Here is a 19,654-nt window from a genome sequence, read left to right on the forward strand (position 1 = left end):
TCTCGTCATTCTTTTCTTATCAATAAGGCAGTAAAGGTTTTTCTGTCCCCTTATGACCTTATTTTCACTGACTATCGCCTTGGCACGATGCTCTTGAAGCACAAGGCCCATTCTCAGTTGCAGCCCTAAGGCACCCGATGACCTTCCTCTCTCGCCTGTCCTGCCAGCAGAACAAAACTCCCAACAACCAGGACATGGCATCAGAATCGAGATCCAACAAAAGCTTTGCTGAGTCTGAGAGTGGACAGATGGGATCCCCTGGGAGTTGGTGGTTTAACGTCTGCCCTCCACAAAGCCTTGTCAAAAAGTTTATGGACAGCAGAGCGAGCACAGCAAGCTCCACAGAGCAGGGAAGGAACAATATCCACTCACCAGCACTGAATATATCTGATAGAAATCCTTTAAATACTTCAGCCTACAGGTGGAAAACAACACACTGAGCTACCACTGAAACAGCACCTGTAGCGTCTTATTTACAGCGAGACGTCTAAATATAAATGTTTTTGACAGCCGCGGATCACCGGGCTTGTTTTCACCCAGACATGTGCAGCACAAATGTTGTTTATTCCAACGATCCGTGGCTTTAACGCCGGTGGCAGACTGTGTGATGCCTTCACTGCACTCTGTGTTTGGTGGTTGGATCCTTGGCTCTGCTTGCCTTCCAAGATATCAACAGCACATTTTTATTCCTTCATGGGGGGTGGAGGGGCTTTTGGGCCAGCTGGCAGGGTTACAAGCAAAGCAGGAAGGCTAAATCCATCCCCCCCCTGACAAGCACAACAAACTGAGTCTTCTCAAAACACACAAGCAGCAGTGCTCCTTGGGGGCAGAGCAGCCACTGAGCAAACAGTTTGATCAGCAAAGCACATTGCAACACATACAGGACAAAAACTGCCCCAACATAATGAAAAAAAAATTTAACTGCTGGTTACAAAAGGACAAAAGTAAACACAGTAAAATAACAGTACACACAAAGGAAATAAGTGGGACATTTTGAAGAAGTTGACTTTGAGTTTTAAGTAATTTAAGCTTTTAATTTCGTGTGTTCAGTGTATATTTAAGGGTAACACACGTCAGCAGCATAAAAAACCCCAATAAAAAAAAAAAAATCCCTATTATTTTATATTTAACAATCTAAACTGACTCTGTCATGTCCTTTCTTTAGCCTGTTTTATTGAGGAAGGATGACATCTCTACCCACGGCTGGAGTCCAATATTATGTCCTGTCTCTGTGCAGCTCAACACATGTAATGACTGTGAAAGGTCCTGATGATGCACCAATCAGAATGTTGTGGTCACTTTTATATCTCTAATCACCTTTAACCTGCTGATTCTGATTTTTCTTTAGAACTACAATATCAGAAGATACAAAAATGCATTTTAAGTACTTTGCTTAATTTTTCCTGTCATAAGACTTCAGTAAAAAAGAAATGATTAGTTTACATTTTAAGCCACGTTTATCATCTGATATTAGCACTTAATGCAGGAAAGCAGAGAGTTGCACTCAGATATTTCAGTTCATGCCACCCAGAAAAAGGATCAATTCAGAAGTTAAAGGAGTCGGTTATGTTGTATTATTTTCAATCACATGCTCTCTACCTGGATTTCAGGTGATTACTAATCAGCACCTCACTTTGTAGAATGAGGCCTGCTTGCAGGGGATTTTTTTTTTAATAAATCTTGTGGTTCCTTAATTTTTTCAGAACCTTATACTTGGAAAACCTGTGTTCAACCACTGTTGCTCATGAGGCCTTTCGGAAAAAACGTTTTGTCCGCTCCAGCCTGAAAGAACTCTGGCACTCCCAGAAGGTTGCACTCTTCAAAATCCAACATGCTTCATTAAAGACACAGGTTGCTCAAAACACGAAGAAAGGCATATTTTCTAGACTCTATCTACCCTTCCTGTTATCTTCTGAAAGTCGTGCTCTTTCTCAAACACAGCATAAACCATAAGAATGACTCGGCATGTTGTAGAAATTACATTTCTTTGCCAAACCTTCTCGCATCTCTAAACACATTATTAATATTAAAAATGTTTAACTTTGACTCTTGAATTTTTTCCTTGCTACCCACTGCCACACCAGAAAGTGTTTTGCTGCCACAGAGTGGTTCAGCTTATGTACGATGCGCTCACTGATTACAACAATAACAGACTGTTGAGTTTAAGACTGGACAGTCGCTGGTCAGGGTGAGGAAGAGGAAAACTGACCAATACCAAACACCAGTCGAATTTACTGTGCATCTCTAGACATAAGTTAAATGATCTACTAAATAAAAAAGCCACAAAGTCCCACTGCAGACAGTGATTTATGTTTGTTTGGTTTTTTTTTACATGGAGCAATAGAAAATAAATCCAAGAGACAGGTGACTAATTATAACAGAGAAGAAAAGCTTAGCAAAGGTCTGAGGGGGATAGGAGAGAAGGATGAGACTAATTGTCATCTTAACAGAAAACAAACCAGCAGAGACTTAGGTTAAACAACGTCAGCCAGAGGAAAGCTGGATGTTAAATTATTTAGCTTAGACACAGGATGCAGTACTTTACTTCAGCTCCTAATGAAATGCAGGTGCTGTAGCGGGAAAGATGTAGCCCCAGGCAGAGCCAGGTGTTCTGCATTTGTTTTCCCCAGCTTTAGAAATGCAAATGATCACATTATTATTGTTCATGTCCTTCTTTGTGTTTCCTCAAATTGTTCTTGCTTCCCCTTAAGCGGTGCCCTTGGTCTGGCCGGCTGCTGTAAGTAGAGCCTGCTGAGATTACAGATTGTTCTTTTTTTATTATTATTTTAAACCCCTTACATGCTTTTCTTGGCTGAACACACACCAGATTGTCCTTTGCTAAGCTCCACTCTGCCCTCTCCCCCGTCCATCTAAAAAAAAAAAAAAACCTATCACTGGGGATTCAGCCTCATCTGACCACACACTTAAACAGAATAGATACATAAAGAGATAAGATATTCATTCAGGCCACAGAGCTCAGGTATGCATAAAAAACAGAAGAACCACTATTCTGAAAATTGCAGCAGATGCTCCAGACCCATGAGTCAAAACTTTAGCAGATGCAGTCACAACTAAAGTAGGTCCTTGTGGGAAAACGGCACTCTCTGCTGTGGAGCAGCATTTCATGTTGATGGGAATCTGAGCTAGTAGTGGCTCACTTTGTAAAGAAGCCAATGTATGTTTCATATTTGTCCCAAATATCCACTAGCTGTTGGTCAACCATGCAGGTGTTACTTTCTCAAAAATTATAGCTCCCATTTGCTTCTTGCACAATTTACATCGCTTGAGTACGACTGCCGCAATAAAGTCAGATTAAACAAGACGCTTAGAGAAATATATCTCATATTCATGCCAGATTTATAGTTATATTTTAAAGCTCATGCCAGTACAAGTGAAATACTACTAAGCAAACATAACTCACTAGGAAGGGATGCCAAATAAACCTCTCGGTTTTCTGAAAGGACAGTACAAAAACTAATTGAAGAGCAGCAATGTATTACAAGTACACCCTCTTCTAACTGTCATCATGGCGGTGGAGGGATGATGACCTGCATTTGATTTGTAGTGACAAAACGTTGGCACCTTGCAGTCTCTTATTGCAGCGGTTCCTAACCCTGATCATCAGGAGCCGCTGTCGGGCATGTTTTAGGTGTCTGCCACACACCAGACTTATTAAACTTGGTGACTTACAGGCTTCAGCAGCACTAGATAACATCTAGAAGAGGTCATAAAATAATTTAAATCAAGTGTGCAGGAGTAGAGACTCATCTACAACATGCAGTTCAGGGCGTCTGAGGACCAGGTTTGGGCACAAGTGGTCTCTACAGTGTAATAAAGTATTCTGCTTGGTTGACTAAGTAAGAATCACTCATTAACACTTATACAAGCTGAGTAATTAGACCTGTTATGGATAGTGCAAACAATACAGGAGATATCATAGACCAAAAAAAAGCAACCAACAAATTTACTTCTTAATACAAAAGGCACTTCTGGACTTCCAAACAAATCAGAGGTGGGCCACAAGATTTCTGGCCAGTGGAAACTGAGGGATTAGTCTTGTAAACAGAAAAGGAAAATAATTCAAGAACAAAAGGTAACAGACAGCAAATTCATATAAAGTAAAAGTTGATTCCAAGATCATTACTGGGCACCTTTTTTTTAAATTAGGACATCGTAAAACAAGACTTAATGTTTGTTGTTTTCTCTGTAAAGTCAGTGATTGTGCAACATGTTTTGCTGAAACAAAGTGGAACACATTTTGACCAATTTCGCCACAGCCTACTTGTAAATATAATTTGCCAAATGACCAACATATCACTTCTTTTCGTTTGTGAGACTCTGGTTCTTCATCTCCTAATTTCGAGCTGAAGCTGAGACAGAAGCTGCCCTCGCCGTGGGACGGAGTTTCAATGGACACGTCAGTCTTACACCCCAAACTCTGGTAGGTGACCAGCCTCCCAGGTGAACATCTCTTAATATTTCTGCTGTTGCTTATTAACCCAAAATGACACACAATGCTGCACAAAATGCACATCCACACATTTCTTTGGCTGTGGCTTTCTTCCTAGCATTTGCCCACCACGTCCATCTGACCCAGTAACCCAGTTTATAAAGACATTGTGAGGGTGGGAAAGGAAATGGACAGTGGCTCACTTCACAGGAACCACAAAGCCCCCAGGCGGATGTTGACCAATACCAAACACCAGTCGAATTTGCTGTTTAATATGTTGCTGGCATTCGGTTGGAAACTCGATAAAAATGTTTTTACATGAAACCAATACATGTCTTGGAAATCGGCTGCTTTTGAACTAGGCAGGATTTGAGAGCTTTTAAGGTTCAAGTTGCAGGCTTCATTTACAGCTAAAACGTTGTCTTAATTACATTGGGATGCCGGGTAAGAGTTTGACTTGTTGTTATGTTTGTCTTGTGAACCAGGATTCTACCGAGGATTAGGAAATAATCAGAATTGGCTTAAAGTCATTGTTTCTCTGACAACAAGAAAAATACGCAGTAACATCAGACTTAACTTGGAGCTTTACGAGCACAGAGGGAACACAAAATTCTAAGCAAAGTTATTTAAACCAAATGCAGAAGCCACCTGTGTGGGAAAACACAAAGACTCGTCCTCCGGTCAATCGGGAATAGTCTAAACAGTTACACCTTTGACAAAAGCACATAAACCTTTTCTTAAAGCAAATGGAAACAACATCCACCTCCAAAGACTGGATATCCAAGGACATATCCTGTCTCTTTAACCCTTTCATGCATAGTGGTCACTACAGGGGACAGATGTCTAAAAGCCATTTTCTTGTGCTTCTTGTGGATTTTCATGTTATAAATGCACACAGACCACTGAAATGGACACTAATGCATCATAAAATACATTATCAACCACTGGCCATCAGCTGCAAATGCAAGAAGTCATTTTTGTTAAATCCAACATGGCCGACCCGGTCCCTTCTTCTACTGTAGACGACTCTTGAGGTAAAAAATAATAATTGTAAAGAACAAGACTACTGATATATTTTTAAAATAACAACTTTGTATTTGGAGAAAATTACAATTGATCACCTAAATAAAATAAAATAAAAAACTATATATTTTTTACAAACATTTTTTTCCTACCTTTTTTTATGCCTTAAGAAAATAAAAAAAAATTGGAGAAAATTCCTGACACAAAGGATCATAATTCATGCATGAACATGTTAAGTCCTCCAAATATAAAAGAACAAAACAGGATGGTTTTAGCCATCCAGATATAGCCTAAACAAGGAGGTTAGTCAATTTGATCAAACAAGACACCTTCAAACCACAACAAGGCATCAATAGGTATTATTATATGTGTCTTTCCACTTTGACACCACAATTTCCTCTTGTTTGGACAGAAGGGAATTTTGTTCTTTCTGGGTCTCTTTTGTTTTTTTTCTATTCTTTGAACACCATAAAAGTTGTCTCATCTCAGAAAACAATATTTTGATGTTCCTGCTTTTGAAAACTTGCCATAAGCCAGTTAAGTAGCTTGTGATAGATTCCGCCCATGTTGGTTTTGTCCCAGATAGGGCCGGTTTGGATAAGAGAAGAAATGCAGAACATATTTCCACAGGTTTAGAAATGGGTATATTTAGAGAAACAGTCCTGAATTAGAATAGATTTACTTGGTTTTGCTTCTGGCTGAGACGTTCCACTCTTTTGTAGTGTCACAAAAACGTCAAGACTATAATGCTAATAATGGACAAGATGACCATTATTTGTCATCAGTAATTGTGACAGCAATTAAAATATCTTGTTCAATAGATACCGATTTATAACATCTGAAGTCACATGAAACAATTGGGGGACCGTATGAACGCCGACGCTGTGGTGTTCAGTCTGTGAACAACAGCAGCAAACACGCCAGAGAAAATTCAGGTTTTTCTCTTAGCCCAGCTGAGGCTGGCACCAAGTAAATACTGTAGCGTTTCTTGCAGCAACTTCTAACGACATCACTGCTTCCAATTGCAGGACCAGCAATTTCACGGGACCTGCTTTTTCCAGCCTAAATGTGTGGAGCGGCTTCTAGATAAGGTGCCTGGCACAGTGTCAGGAAGAGAAAAAGGTCGCGCAAAACCGCAAGGAAGGATGGCCCAGCTGAGAGAGGGTGAGGGGGGGCAGGTAGTGAGAAACAGCAGGTTTCTCCATTCCTCAAGGCGAGTTCTTAATGACTTCCAGACATCTGCTTTCAGAGTCTCACATGTCTAGACCGCAGCTACACTTTCTATGCAAGTTAGCATGCCGATGTGGTCAAAAACACACACACGCCTGGCATCTTTTGAAAGTATTTATACTTTTGAATTTTCAAAATGTTTTACTGAGATTTCATGTTACAAGAAAAGCTCATGATTGAAAAGAAAACTGATGAATGTCTTTTTTTGTCTTATCAGTTGTTTCACAGCCCCTTTTCCATGACACCCCTAAATAACTCAGTTAATTATAATTACCTTCTGAAGTCACTTAATTAGTAAATTCCAGGTGTTGTGTGAAGGCCACTCTGCTTGTTGGAGAACGTCAGTGAACAAACAGCATCATAAAGACCAACAAACACAGCAGGCAGGTCAGCGATCAATTGGTGGAGAAGTTAAAAGCAGGATTAACTTATAAAACAATATCAAAAACTTTTGGCTTTGCACAGAGAAATGCAGGATGGAAAGTAGTCAGGGAGCCCAAGGTAACTCTGAAGGAGCTGCGGCTCAATAATCTGTTGGCAAGACAACGATTAATAGCGCTAACTCATGGCAAGAAGCCCTGCAGAGGTCCTGGCAAACATGGATGGATGGGAGCGGCTTCAACCGGCCAGAGTCGTCTCCGTGTCCATTTGATTGACGGCAGGCTGCGTTCGCTGATATGCCTGTGATTTGCGTCACTGCATGAGCAAAGGCCGGACCTTGCAAACTTCGAACAACAACATCCAAACCACCGCGCTGGACCGGTGGACGTGTTGTCTGCTATCAGACAGCTGCTCAGAGTGGAGGAGCGTAATCATGAGCTACACCAGGAGCACATGTGTCAACTGTTAGGGCAGAATGACCGTGATTTCACAGCCCTGCAAGCAGAGAGAAATGGGCATGCAGTGTAGAAACGAGAAACAATACAGCTGTGATTAATGTTCTGTCAGAGCTACAGTTTTGTACTAACATCAGTTTGGCGTGATGTTTTTTATTCTTTGTCTGGGTTTTTCTTTTCAGTAAAGTTAACGCATGGACATAGCCGTAAACCTTTTGGCTGTGTTACCTAAATCTAAAGTTTGCCCATGTTTAAAAAAAAATTAAGTGTCAAAATATTTGAGTACATCATGCTCAAGGCCTGCCAGCGATCCAGCCCATATTCAATACAAAAATACAATAACAACATCTAGAAGAACACACTGCACTGGCTAGAACCGAACCGGACATTAACCAGCTACAGTGAGACTTGGCGATTGTCAAAGTGGCTTTACTTCACCCCAGACTGTCTCATATGTTGGGTCTATGGCTGCATCCTCTGTGGATCAGAAGTCGACTCTAAAACCACATTTAACACGGAAAGGCAAACCTTGTAAATGTCCTAATTTATTTGGCACAATAGATCCAAATAAGAACAAGAGGCCATCAATCCTAGTGTTGTCTGATTTCATCTGAAGAAGAAATCAGACACAACAGCACTGGCCAACTTATTTGATATGTGTGTGTTGATGATTTTGGCAATGGCCCTCATCAAAACATAATGTTTGTTTCTGGTTTTCTCAATAGATGACTGTATGGTGCTTTTTATGACTTTGTATTTTTGTGTTTGAACTGCCATGTTTCTGAAATGTGATATACAAATAGATTAATTGTGCACATATGTAGACATTACTTATGGAATGCTCAGTCACTCAAAAAAATTGCATTCCTTGCAAAAAATAAAATAAAATTTATTAACAAATTAAGCTGAAAAATTTGTTTTTTTGCTGCACTCACTTCATGGTAAAAAAAAATGTACAGACTTTCCAGAGGCCGGCCACCTAAGCACTTTTCTGTGTCTTGAAAATGGAATCGGACCGACCTTCATGGTGCTGGCAATCACCGATAATTTGAATTTCTCCTTTATATTTTACCAAAAATTAAACTAAAAAACTAATTTAGTGTGTAAAACATTGTGTGATTATAAATTTCAGTGATTAATCTCTGTTGTCGAGGACTTACAAACGTCAGGATCCTCGTCTGATCCGTCTGGGCAGTCCTTCTCGCGATCACAGCGCCAACCTTTGGAGATGCACGTCGCTCCATCCTTACACACAAACTGCTTCGGGTTGCAACTCTTGGGGGCTGAAAAGACAAACAGATGTGAAGAAATTAATCATTTTAAACATGGGGACAAATCATCTCACTGATCTTTAGTCCTGAGATCTTGTTAGGAGTCAATTGTCATTTGCCTTCATAAGCTTTAGGAAGGGTGCTTACTGTTGGACAGAATAGGAAAAGAATAAATGTGGAAACAATTTTTTATTTATTTTTTTAAATTGTTGCATATACATATTCATATTCAGATCTGCAACGCACCATGGCCGGAGGGCATCAAAAATGTCCCGTTCAGGTTTCTGTGTTCAGAAATCCTTCCCACTCTTCCCACAGTCAGATGTCACACAAAACAAATCAACTCAAGGCCTTCTCAGAAAAGCACAAGAGCGTTTAAACAAAACACACGGACCAAGCCAAGCGCCGACTTCCACTGAGCGATAACTTTGTGTTACCCAACACCGTGTTAAGAAAAGAAAAGTTGGTTTAACTCACAATAGTCTACAGTGTACGCTTATTTAAACCTGGCTATTGATAGCAAGTCCAACGTTTGCTCTGATGACCACAGGCACCGACATTTCATAACCCTCCTAACAAGGTCTGAACCACATGAGGTTTTTGGATGTCCCAACAAACCACTGTTGTTTTTTGTTAAGTTTTTTCAGTGAAAAAGTATCGAGAGGGAAGGCAGAGTGAAGGCTGAAGCTTCCCTGGGTCTTTCAGTGGAGAAAATCCCAGAACTTGTGAGGGTAGAACAAACCCTGAAGGCTTCACCTTTTAAATCTCTCATTCATGTGTTTGAGAGCCATGAATGGGAGATTTAGTAGAAACATTGCTATTTGCTCAGTATGAATGGACAAATACATTTCTAAAGTTGAGTTAGATTTTAAGTTAAACTGCCTACTGAACAAGAGTGTTTTATCTAACGATAAGACAGTAACACAACTCAGATAACGCAGAGAAGAAAGCCCAGTCCAACCACGTCTTCAGTGCTTTAAATATGGAAGCACTACCTCACTGTCTAAACCTACGTTTTAGACAGCGACGTAGGTAATGAAGTCTGACTATTCATATTTCTCCATACTCTTTTTTTTTCTCATTTTCCATACCTTTCAGGTATGGAAAAAAACACTAAAATCCCAGATTTTCTTTCAGTCCTGGTGTATCTGTCAACAAAATCTTAGAATTCTGTGTTTTTTATTTTTTATTTCAGGTGTAAATTCAGAGATGCTGACTGGAAATGACGGCATTACCTGAGCATAGATGTGAACTGCTGGCCTAGACGGGACAGTTTGGGATAGAAGAGGTTAAGATGATGGGATGAAGTGGGATAAACAGGATGACAGCATTTACATGTGCAGCTACAGCCTCCAACTCCAGCACTAAGAGGGATCATTAAATGGGCTCAACCCAAATACCATAAATTCAATCTGGCATATTACTGCTCCGATCCTCCATCTATCCTCATCTCCCCACCACTTTGAACTGAGCACTCGCACGAGAGGGGTGTCTTTTTTTTCTCTCTCTCTCTCGCAAGTCAGAAGGTTTTGAATTATTCATGATATGCAACCAGGCCCTTGTTGAAGCCCTTCCACTTTGCTCATCATCTTTGCTCTTTGGTGCATGCTTGTTTGTTTGTTTACGAGGTATCATCACCAGCTGCAACAGGCGGCGATATGTGAAGTGAGCCGTTTATTCAGACGCCGACATGAGTCGACTCGACGTGTGGTTAACTTTACGTTCGGTGATGGCTGTGGGAGGAGCTGGCTCAGTTCACAGGCCGCTGCTGACAGAGACTTGGCAGGGAGAAGAAGAAGAAATAGGTCAAGAGGTTAGTTAGTTGGACGTGAAGTCTCACAGGGAAAGTCAGGGAAATGCAGAAAGAGGTCGAGGTCTGACTTGGTGTCCGGGTTATCTGAATATGTCTTTGTTTCTAACTAGTAAGAATATGCTAAGTACCAAAACGGCCTGGCCCTCTTCAGTTTTTGCAAACTGATTAATCCCTGAACATAAAATAAAAATGCCTAAAAATAATATTTCTACAATTAAAGTCAAACTTTGCAATTAAAAGAAAGTTTATCTCAATAAAGAAGCTTTCTGCAACTTTCACAAAGTTACATTTACATATCTTTGGGACCAATATTATTTAATTTTAAATGAATAGATGGATTTAAGCACCATAGTACTTGGGTCTTGAGCAACAGCCGCACCCACTTTTGGAGTGAAGTCAAACTTGTAGATTTAATGAGAGTCGTTGCAAGCCAACAAGTGTGTTTTATGAGTTTTAGGTGTTTGGATGACATGGGAGTCGAGGGAAAACAACAATATGCAGCTGCTTCTGTCGGCTAATTTTAAACAACATCAAACACTGACACGGGAAGACAAAAAGCAAGAGTGGCTGGCGCTGTTGTTCCCTTCCTCTGAACCGTTTTTATGTAACTGTGCAAATAAGTAACCAGCAGCTACGTCAGCTGTGATATTCAAGCATATAAAACTCAGTGAACATATTTGGTTGAGGCTTTATTACACTGATGAGTCAAGAGTTTGCACAGACACCCCCATCGAACCACAGTGTCTATTTTCTCCCGAAGGAGGTGGAGCAGTTTGCAGGAGAAGGAAGTGACACAAAGCTGAATCAATTGTACTAAAAAAACCTAACGTGAGTGAGTTAGGTGTATTTATAGCTTTACAGCTGTGTCAATTTAAGCGGACAGAAAAAAGCTGTATAAAAACCTAAATTGTAAAGGACTACAATGATAATTTCTTTTGTACCAGAAAAAATATATTTTTCTCTTTGTAGCACATGTTTTATATTGATTTCCGTAGAATCATGTTCCAGGTCAGTCTTCAGTGGATATAACCGTAAACTGAATTAACGATGTTATGAAAAGTAAACAGGGGGTTTAAATGCTTAAAGAAGACATTTTTCTGATTGGCGTTCTAAGACGGCAGAGCACAGAAAGAGACTGACTGCTGATAACCAATCAACAGAACTCCTCTCTCATAGTTATAAAAAAAGAAAATCAAACTTTTCTCTTACAAAACACGACCAGGAAAGAAAGATTGCAAATAGGTGAGTAGGACATAAGTTAAAAACACTCGGTGGACAAAAGAAAAGAGATCACAGAAAATGGTTTATGAAGTGCAAGTCAAATAGTCTCACAGCCACAGTTGGCCTGAGTTTCTGTGAATCCTCCGAGTGAGGCTAGAATATTGAGAAGGGATGGTGGAATGTCACACATGCTATCAATAAGCCGCCTGTGTGTTTTTTTTTTAACCAAAGTGGAGTCTGTGTGAAATCTGGACCAGATTTCAAATCCAGCGTCCTTTTGCACCCGTCTGCTCAGGCTCCAGGATGAGCTCGGTCTGTTTGTGAGGAAGAGTCCTCTCCTAAGGCAAACACAGGCCTCACCCGCAGCCCATGCACCATTTCCTCCAACACCCACAGAGGAGCTATAAATAAGTTGTAGGTCTGACTTGAGAGATCAACCGGGCCACTACAAAGCTTCCTGCAGACACCGAAACCAGTGGTTCATTACACACCAGTCAGCAGTGTGAGAGGATACCAAACATAAAGTACACCACTGAACTTCAAGTCAGAAGGTGCATCTGATCCCACGTCTTTGCACTCAGATCCATAGATCCGTCTGGGTTTGTGACAGGACAGGGATGAGCAGCGTATTGTAAAAACAGGAACTTCCCTTTAACTTTTTGCAAATTTTGTCCCGTCATAACCACAAACTTCTGTGGGTTTTACTGGGATTTTGTATGACAGACCAACACAACAGACATGAGAGGAATAGGATGTATGGTTGCCTAAGTGCTTAACAATTAAAAATCTGAAAAGAGCGACGTCATTTGTTTTCATCCCTCATGAGTTGTTAAATTGTCTGTCTGCAGCAAATCATTTAGTGTGCAGCTCTACCAACTTCGGACATTTGGAGATTTGCCCCTTGTTCTTTGCAAAATGCAGCTCTGGAGAAAACATGAAGAGCCCACTGCACTGAACCCCTTTGAATACTTCCTGGTTTTTCCACCAAATACTGATTGGTGGAAAAACCAATCAGTTTTTCCACCAATCATTAGTTTTGTTGTTTCTAAATGAACACAAACTTGTTTTCTTTGCATTATCTGACGGCTGAAAGTACTGCATGTTTTTCATTATTTTTCCATTTCTCATTGTCTGCAAATATGGACGTTCAGAGACATGCTGTCAGTATTTCATAAAATAGGAGAACAATGTTCATTTTACTCAAACTAAGATATATATATATATATATATATATATATATATATATATATATATATATATATATATATATATATATATATATATATATATATAGTAAAAGTGATCATTTTAAGTGCTCTCTTAATTTTTTCCAGAGCTGTATTTCAAGTTTTGCCACACAGGTTCCAAATCAAAGTAAGGTCTGGGCTTTGACTGGACCATTGTGACATTTTGTAGTAACTCTGGTTGTATGCTTAGGTTCTCTTAGAAGGTGAACCTCTGCCTCATAATATCATGTCTTTTGCAGCTTCCAACAAATCTTCCAGGATTTCCACGCATCCATCTTCCCATCAACTGACCAGCTTCCCCTCTTTCTGCTCAAAAGAGTATCCCCACAGCATTATGCTGCCACTGGGACACTGATTAATAACATCACTCTGATCTTAAAGATCTTAAAACTATGTTTGTATTCCTCTGTGATGCTGCTTGCTCACTAATATTCCCTTAACAACCTCTAAGGCCTTCACATAAGGATTTATGTGAGACTATAACATACATACTAGAGTAATAAGTGGTACCAGAGTAAAGGAGGCCGAATACAAAAGCATGCCACACTTTTCAGAGTGTGATTTGGAAAATAAATATTTGTGCTACACATTAAATCTCGTTCAAATATATTTGAGTTTGTGGCTGCAGTGTTTGAAATGTCCAGGCGACATGAATACTTTGACAAATCGCCGAAGAAGAAAACAGCTCTAGCTTTGCTCAAATAGCTAAGTGCTTGCACAATCCTTAAAAAAAGAAAAACACATTCTTTGCATCCAAACTGACTGAGCATGCTCAGACTACATCTGCTCTGATTTAACATGGTTGATTTTTTTTTTTTTACTAGCTGAATATAGCGAGTATTACAAAGCTGAAAACTGGCATAAAGCACAAGATCTCGGCTGAAGTAAATGCATTATGAAGTTTTTTTTTTTTTTTTAAGGGCTACAAAGAATGTCAAAGAGCGTAATGGAAAAAAACAGTTTAGTCTACAGAAGATAGCGTGTACTCCTTCAAATAAAACATTTCAGCTGTTTCTCAGCGGAGAGGGAGGGGGGTAGGGCTGTAATCCCAAAATGTTCTTGTTCTAGTAGGCAGCATAATGTGTGTCACAGTAAAAATATACAAAGGAGGAGTGTTTACATGACAGCAAAAATATGAGGTTGAAAATATGAAGCTTAAAGAAAAAAAAACAACTTGTAAATGTTGCAAAATATCCAAATGGAGTCATGCGAGACAAACCGAGGTGGAAACCAAACAGAGCAGTCCGCTGGTTTACTGTTGACCTATGGGCTGAGCTGAAGGGATCCTGCAAAAACACCAAAAATGTGGGAAGAAGGAATTGGTATGTTTTGCTGCGGCCTGCCACCTCTTCATCCGCCTCCGGAGGCGAGGCGCTTCGGGGTTGAGAAAGAAAGAAGGAAAAAGAAGGAGGAGGAAAAGAGGGAGGGGAAAAAACTGTTTTCCAACTTCTTGCAACTGTTCAAGTTACCAAGGAGAGAAAAAGATGACCCAGCTGTGCCTCCTGAAGCAAACTTTCCAGTAGAGTCTGTGAAAATCTGTCTTTAATGAGCAGATAGGGACAGAAGAAGAAAAATTCAGACTGCCAATTAAATGCAGATTAACATCTAGAGTGAGACCTGGTAACTATTGCTGGTTAAACTGACGTCGGCTACATTATCATTAAAATAGCAACACGACGTTAAACTTTAGCCTCGCCTTTTCAATGAAGCCGAAGTTCTTGCATGTTCGGTTTGAGCTGAAGGCTGTTTCAATGTGTGTTTTCCATGAATCAATTTAAGACCCATTAAAGCGTCATTTCAGAGTGGTAATCGAGCATGTCAGCAATCTCGACTTGGCTAAGAGTCAGAGCACAGAGGGGAGGAGCCATGACCTCTTTCACTTCCACGTTAAATCTATAAGCAGGAACCTGTAAGGTGTGATGCACGATTATAAACTTAGTAAATTTGGAAAAAAATCCCCTGCTGTACCACCATCAGAGTACATGCTGAAAGCTGCAGCAGCAGCAGCAGTGGCAATTAAGCCTTCTTAGTTCGCTACCAAGGGAAACATATTAAAGGAGATTATTTGAAATTCTTTAGCGCTTTTCTTTTTTAGAAGACTGGGACAAATTTACAAGTCTCAATGCGACTGTGACCCCCATATAAGGAGGTTGTGCTTTCTGGAAATTGCTCTTGTTCCATGTTTAGAGAGAGGTTTATGTGCATGTAATACAGGAAGTCAACTCCTGTATTAAACTATGAATATAACAGATTCTAAACATCACACTGGAAACTGACGTTTACTTTCATAACGAACTTTAGGGAAGGCGTCACCATTTCAGATGTGAGTGAAAAGTTGATCTTGCTAGCACACGTTGCGTCTCTGGAGTAGATGATTGAATTTTCCCAAAGGGCAGCATAATTAACCATGGCTGTTGTTAAGGGTCGGCTCAATGACTGTACTATGAACATGATATTTAGTGGCTGCTGGCAGCCACTAAATATCATGTCATTTCTGCTGCCAAACAGTAAATCGCAAAATGCAGCATTGAGAGGAGATGTTATATCATTTTCTCAGAAGTTGTTGTTTTGGAACAATTGCCAAACAATGAAAAATAACCTTACATTATTCGACTGTATGCTTAGTCTGATGATGTTAACTCAAGCTGTAATCACTGGGAACGGCAGTCAGTTCGCTACGTGCAAAACCACTTTTCACTTGAGTTACAGTTATACGCCTCCTGAAAAGCATAAGAACGGACAACAATAGAAGAAGAATGAACAGAATGTGTTTTGCTTTATTAAACTGGTTAGTTTTTTTTTTTTTTGCAGAAAAGTAATTTCACCCCTTTGACATTTCATACCACATCAGCTATTTCTTTCCTTTTTTTTCAGCTTCAAAATCGAGCTGTCTGCTTCAGGACGTCTCATGCTGACCGCGGGTCAGTTCTTACCCGCCAGGAGGATGTTTCACTTTGACAACCGAACATTTAAAGTAATTATTTTTACATTTTCCTCACGGTGTACTGCGAGGAAATGAGATTATGTTGCTATAATAAATAACATCCAGCAGGAGGAAGCTAATCAGAGGTGTTTGTCAGTGGCTCTTTATAAATGATTCCAAAAACTATCAGACTTCTCCTTTGAGATACTCGTCAGGCTCTCGGCGAGATGCATGCAAATAAAACTCCCCTACATTTTAAATAAACAAGCCTGCTCGGTTTTGTTGTGGTGTGTGTGTGTAGGATATTAACGGTGGAGCAAACAGCCGCCTATTCTGTTCCCAGAAGCACAAAATACACACGTAATAGGGGAGACCACACTGCCTACACACAGATATTTGTGTGTAGGAAAGCCTCCACATGAAGCAGGGACATACAGTAACTGCGCATATTTCAGCATTGACTTTAACGTTTTGTACGTAGTATCCCCTTACCGTCTTTAATAAGCATTTAGCTTTGGCCACGTCTCAACAGAACTGAGCATATTTCAACCACGGAATACGTTTGGCATTAGAGTAAGGCTCAGGTTTGGCTTAAGGCGAAGTTAAAGATTAGAGATCCAGAGTCCAGCTGAAAGAAAACAACATTTTATGACTGCTGAGGGGGGAGATGGTAGTTTTCTGTTCAGGTTGGGAAACGTTACTTCACAATTTTGTACTTGACTGCATGTTTTGGCTCAGCCAATAATCTAATTTAATTAGGTAACAAACACACAATATGCTTACAGTGTGTTACTGTTATGTTATTAGAGTGTTTGGTTTCATTAGTATTTAGACAAATTGTCATTTTCATTAAGATAGATTTAACCGTGTCTCCTTGTTTGCGCAGCATCAGACATCAGAGAGCAACCGTTTTAGTGGAGGACTTAGTGGAAATGAGTTCTGGCTTATCGGTGGTTTCCTCATGGCACTCATATGTGGAACAGGGGGGCGTACTTATTATGAAATGCAAATGAGCTCGGATACGTGAATAAACCTTGTCAAACACAGAAATGAGGAGAAAGATGAACATTCATCTTAAGTGTGACCTTTTTTTGTTGTTGTTGTTCCACCCCCGATAAAGTTTCAGTTTCTGCATGGGTGATATTTGAAAACGTTACTAACTCAAGCTATACTCCTCCTTCAATAAATGTTGCACAAAAAAGAAGAAAAAAAATGGATTTTTGATTATTTGTCTTATGCATTTCAGACAAGGACTAGTTGTATCAAGGCGTGCAAGGTTTGGTTTTTAATGTTAGTAAAATGCCACAGAACATACTGAAGACTCAAAGAGCAAACACACCACAGCCTTCCCCCTACATGGTGCTGTGCACTGGCAGTCAGCTGGCTGAAACAAGCCTACTAAGCAATGTTAGAAAAAGAAAAGCTGAGCATCTAAGATTAGCCTAATACTCTCAGTTCTATTGTATTAATAACCGAATGTCAATAAGATGCAGTATAATTACTTGAAAACTGCAACCAAATTTTGTGGTTTATTTTTTCTATGTATGTATGTATCTATCAAAATAACAACAAAAAATAGGTGAGGTAATATGTAATAATCAATTTGTTGATACTGAGATGCTGACTCGCCTCATCCTCCCTGACCATCACACAACTTTGTCTCCTTTTTCAGAAACTAGATATTTCAGATGGCTAAATCAACTACATGCGAAGCAGCTGGAACATTTTAAGAAGATTCAACCCTAGAAGCTGCTTTAATGAGGAGACGTTGATGAGTCTTTGATCATGGGAACTCGGCTGGCATGAATAGTGACGTTTGGTCCTGCTTCATGCAGCAATCATGAGGACGAAAATGTCTTGTGACACATGCTGTTCTGCTGCAATGATTCACTAACCAATCCAGATCTTTGAAATCAGGTGCATAATGTCCAGCAGCTATGCAGGCAAACAGTTTCTGCAGACAATTGTAAAAGGAAGGCCGTGCAAAAAATGCAATAGTTATTTCCCTTCTATTAAATACTGTCCTGTGAGCTGTTAATGGAATCATACCAAAGAGAAAATGACTGGATATCAAAACTTAGCCACTAACCTTCATTAGCTACAGACCTTCATACTTCATGCATCATGCAGATTATCTGAAGAAGAGTCCATGCAGAGCTTCATGGAAGAGGTTTCTATGACCAGGCAGATGCAGCCAAGCCTTATATCAACCAAGTGCAATGCAAATCACTGGATGCAGTGAGACAACTTCTCTGGAAGAATAAAAACATGGCTCTGTCTGCTAATCCAAAGCATGAACCAAAACTTAGTGGTTGCCAGGGGAACATCACTTTTTCTGAACTGTATAAAGTCTACAATTTGGTGCAAATAGTATTTAGAGTGCAGATGTTTTTCAGGAGGTTGACTCAGCCCCTTAGCTCAAGTGAAAGAAGCTGTTAATCCCTTAGCATATCAAAACGTTTTGGGGACGAGTCCTTTGTGTCCCAATATGACTGTGCATCAGTGCATGCAGCAGGGCCCATTAAGACCTGGATCAGCGAGTTTGATGCGGAAGAACTTGACTGGCCTGCTTAGAGTCCTGACTTCAGCCTGAAGCCAGGCTTTCTGATCTAACATCAGCGTCTCACTTCTCAGGTCCGCTTTAAGAAAATTTGCAGAATCTCAAAAACACACTTCCCAAAGCTTTCCCAGAAATTGAAACTGTTATGGGTGCAAAAGGTGGGGACATATTATATTAAACCCTATGGATAAAAAAATAGGGTGTCGCTCAAGTTTATACGTTTTCATTATGATAGATTTCTGTTCAGGTTGTGAAACGTTACTTCACAACCTGACGTGTTAATGTTTCACAAACTGAACATTATTTCACACATTTGCTTCAGAATGTCGTAATCTAATTCTTTTAACATTTATGATTTCAGCTGCACTTAGTTTTAGCTTCTGTCAGAAACACATTTACAGGATTTAAATATCTCACTGGTTCACTATGGATACCTGTTTGGGCATCATATCTATCAAAAACTTGTGGATTTTCATTCAGAGGCAAGCTGATTGACATGCAACGCTGGGTTTTTTTATTGCTTCAGCTTCCAACATCATTAGACGTTTAGTTACACAGCAAGACTTATCTTGCAGATACATTACAAAACTTTCATTTTAACTGCATGTAGCAGATTTTGAAGGTCTGGGACTAATTCAGAAATTATCACCTGACTCTGCTGATCTCCTCACGTAAGAGGAGCTTTAGCTACTCAGTTCATTGTTTTGGTTTTCTTTGCAGCAGCAGAAAGTGGGTCACTCTCACTGTGCTTGCTGTGCCATTTTTCTAAACCTACAAGAATCTGCAGTCCACAACTCCCACTTTAAAGAAAAATGATAAACTTTTTCCTGAGCACAAAAGAGAGTCGTAGCTTTAATCAAACTTTTTGTTGTTTAACGTTTGGAAAAGCGTTGAACAGAAAAAAAGGGAACCTAGACTACACCTGCTTGCTACTTGTCTGATTCCAAGCAGAAAAACCGAAACATTTGTCCACATCCCCAATTATTTGTGTGACAAGAGATCTAGTAAAAACCCTTAAACAGCTACGTTTGTCCTCCTTTACTAAGCTAACTATGCATAATATCCATAACTTAATAACTA

General features: G+C 39.9%; 1 protein-coding gene across 7 annotated transcripts in view; it reads right to left on the reverse strand.

Moving 5' to 3' along the window:
• LOC103465345 (low-density lipoprotein receptor-related protein 1-like) overlaps positions 1 to 19,654 on the reverse strand; it is a 110,972-nt gene that overhangs the window by 83,726 nt on the left and 7,592 nt on the right. For all 7 annotated transcript variants that reach the window (XM_017304763.2, XM_017304762.2, XM_008410078.3 and 4 more), the window contains exon 2: positions 8,700 to 8,822. In XM_017304763.2, coding sequence (XP_017160252.2) covers positions 8,700 to 8,822 — 123 coding nt within the window. The remainder of the gene's footprint in view (positions 1 to 8,699; positions 8,823 to 19,654) is intronic.

Source organism: Poecilia reticulata, chromosome 5 (assembly GCF_904066995.2).
Source record: "Poecilia reticulata chromosome 5, P_reticulata-male-v2, whole genome shotgun sequence".
NCBI classification, from domain to species: Eukaryota; Metazoa; Chordata; class Actinopteri; order Cyprinodontiformes; family Poeciliidae; genus Poecilia; species Poecilia reticulata.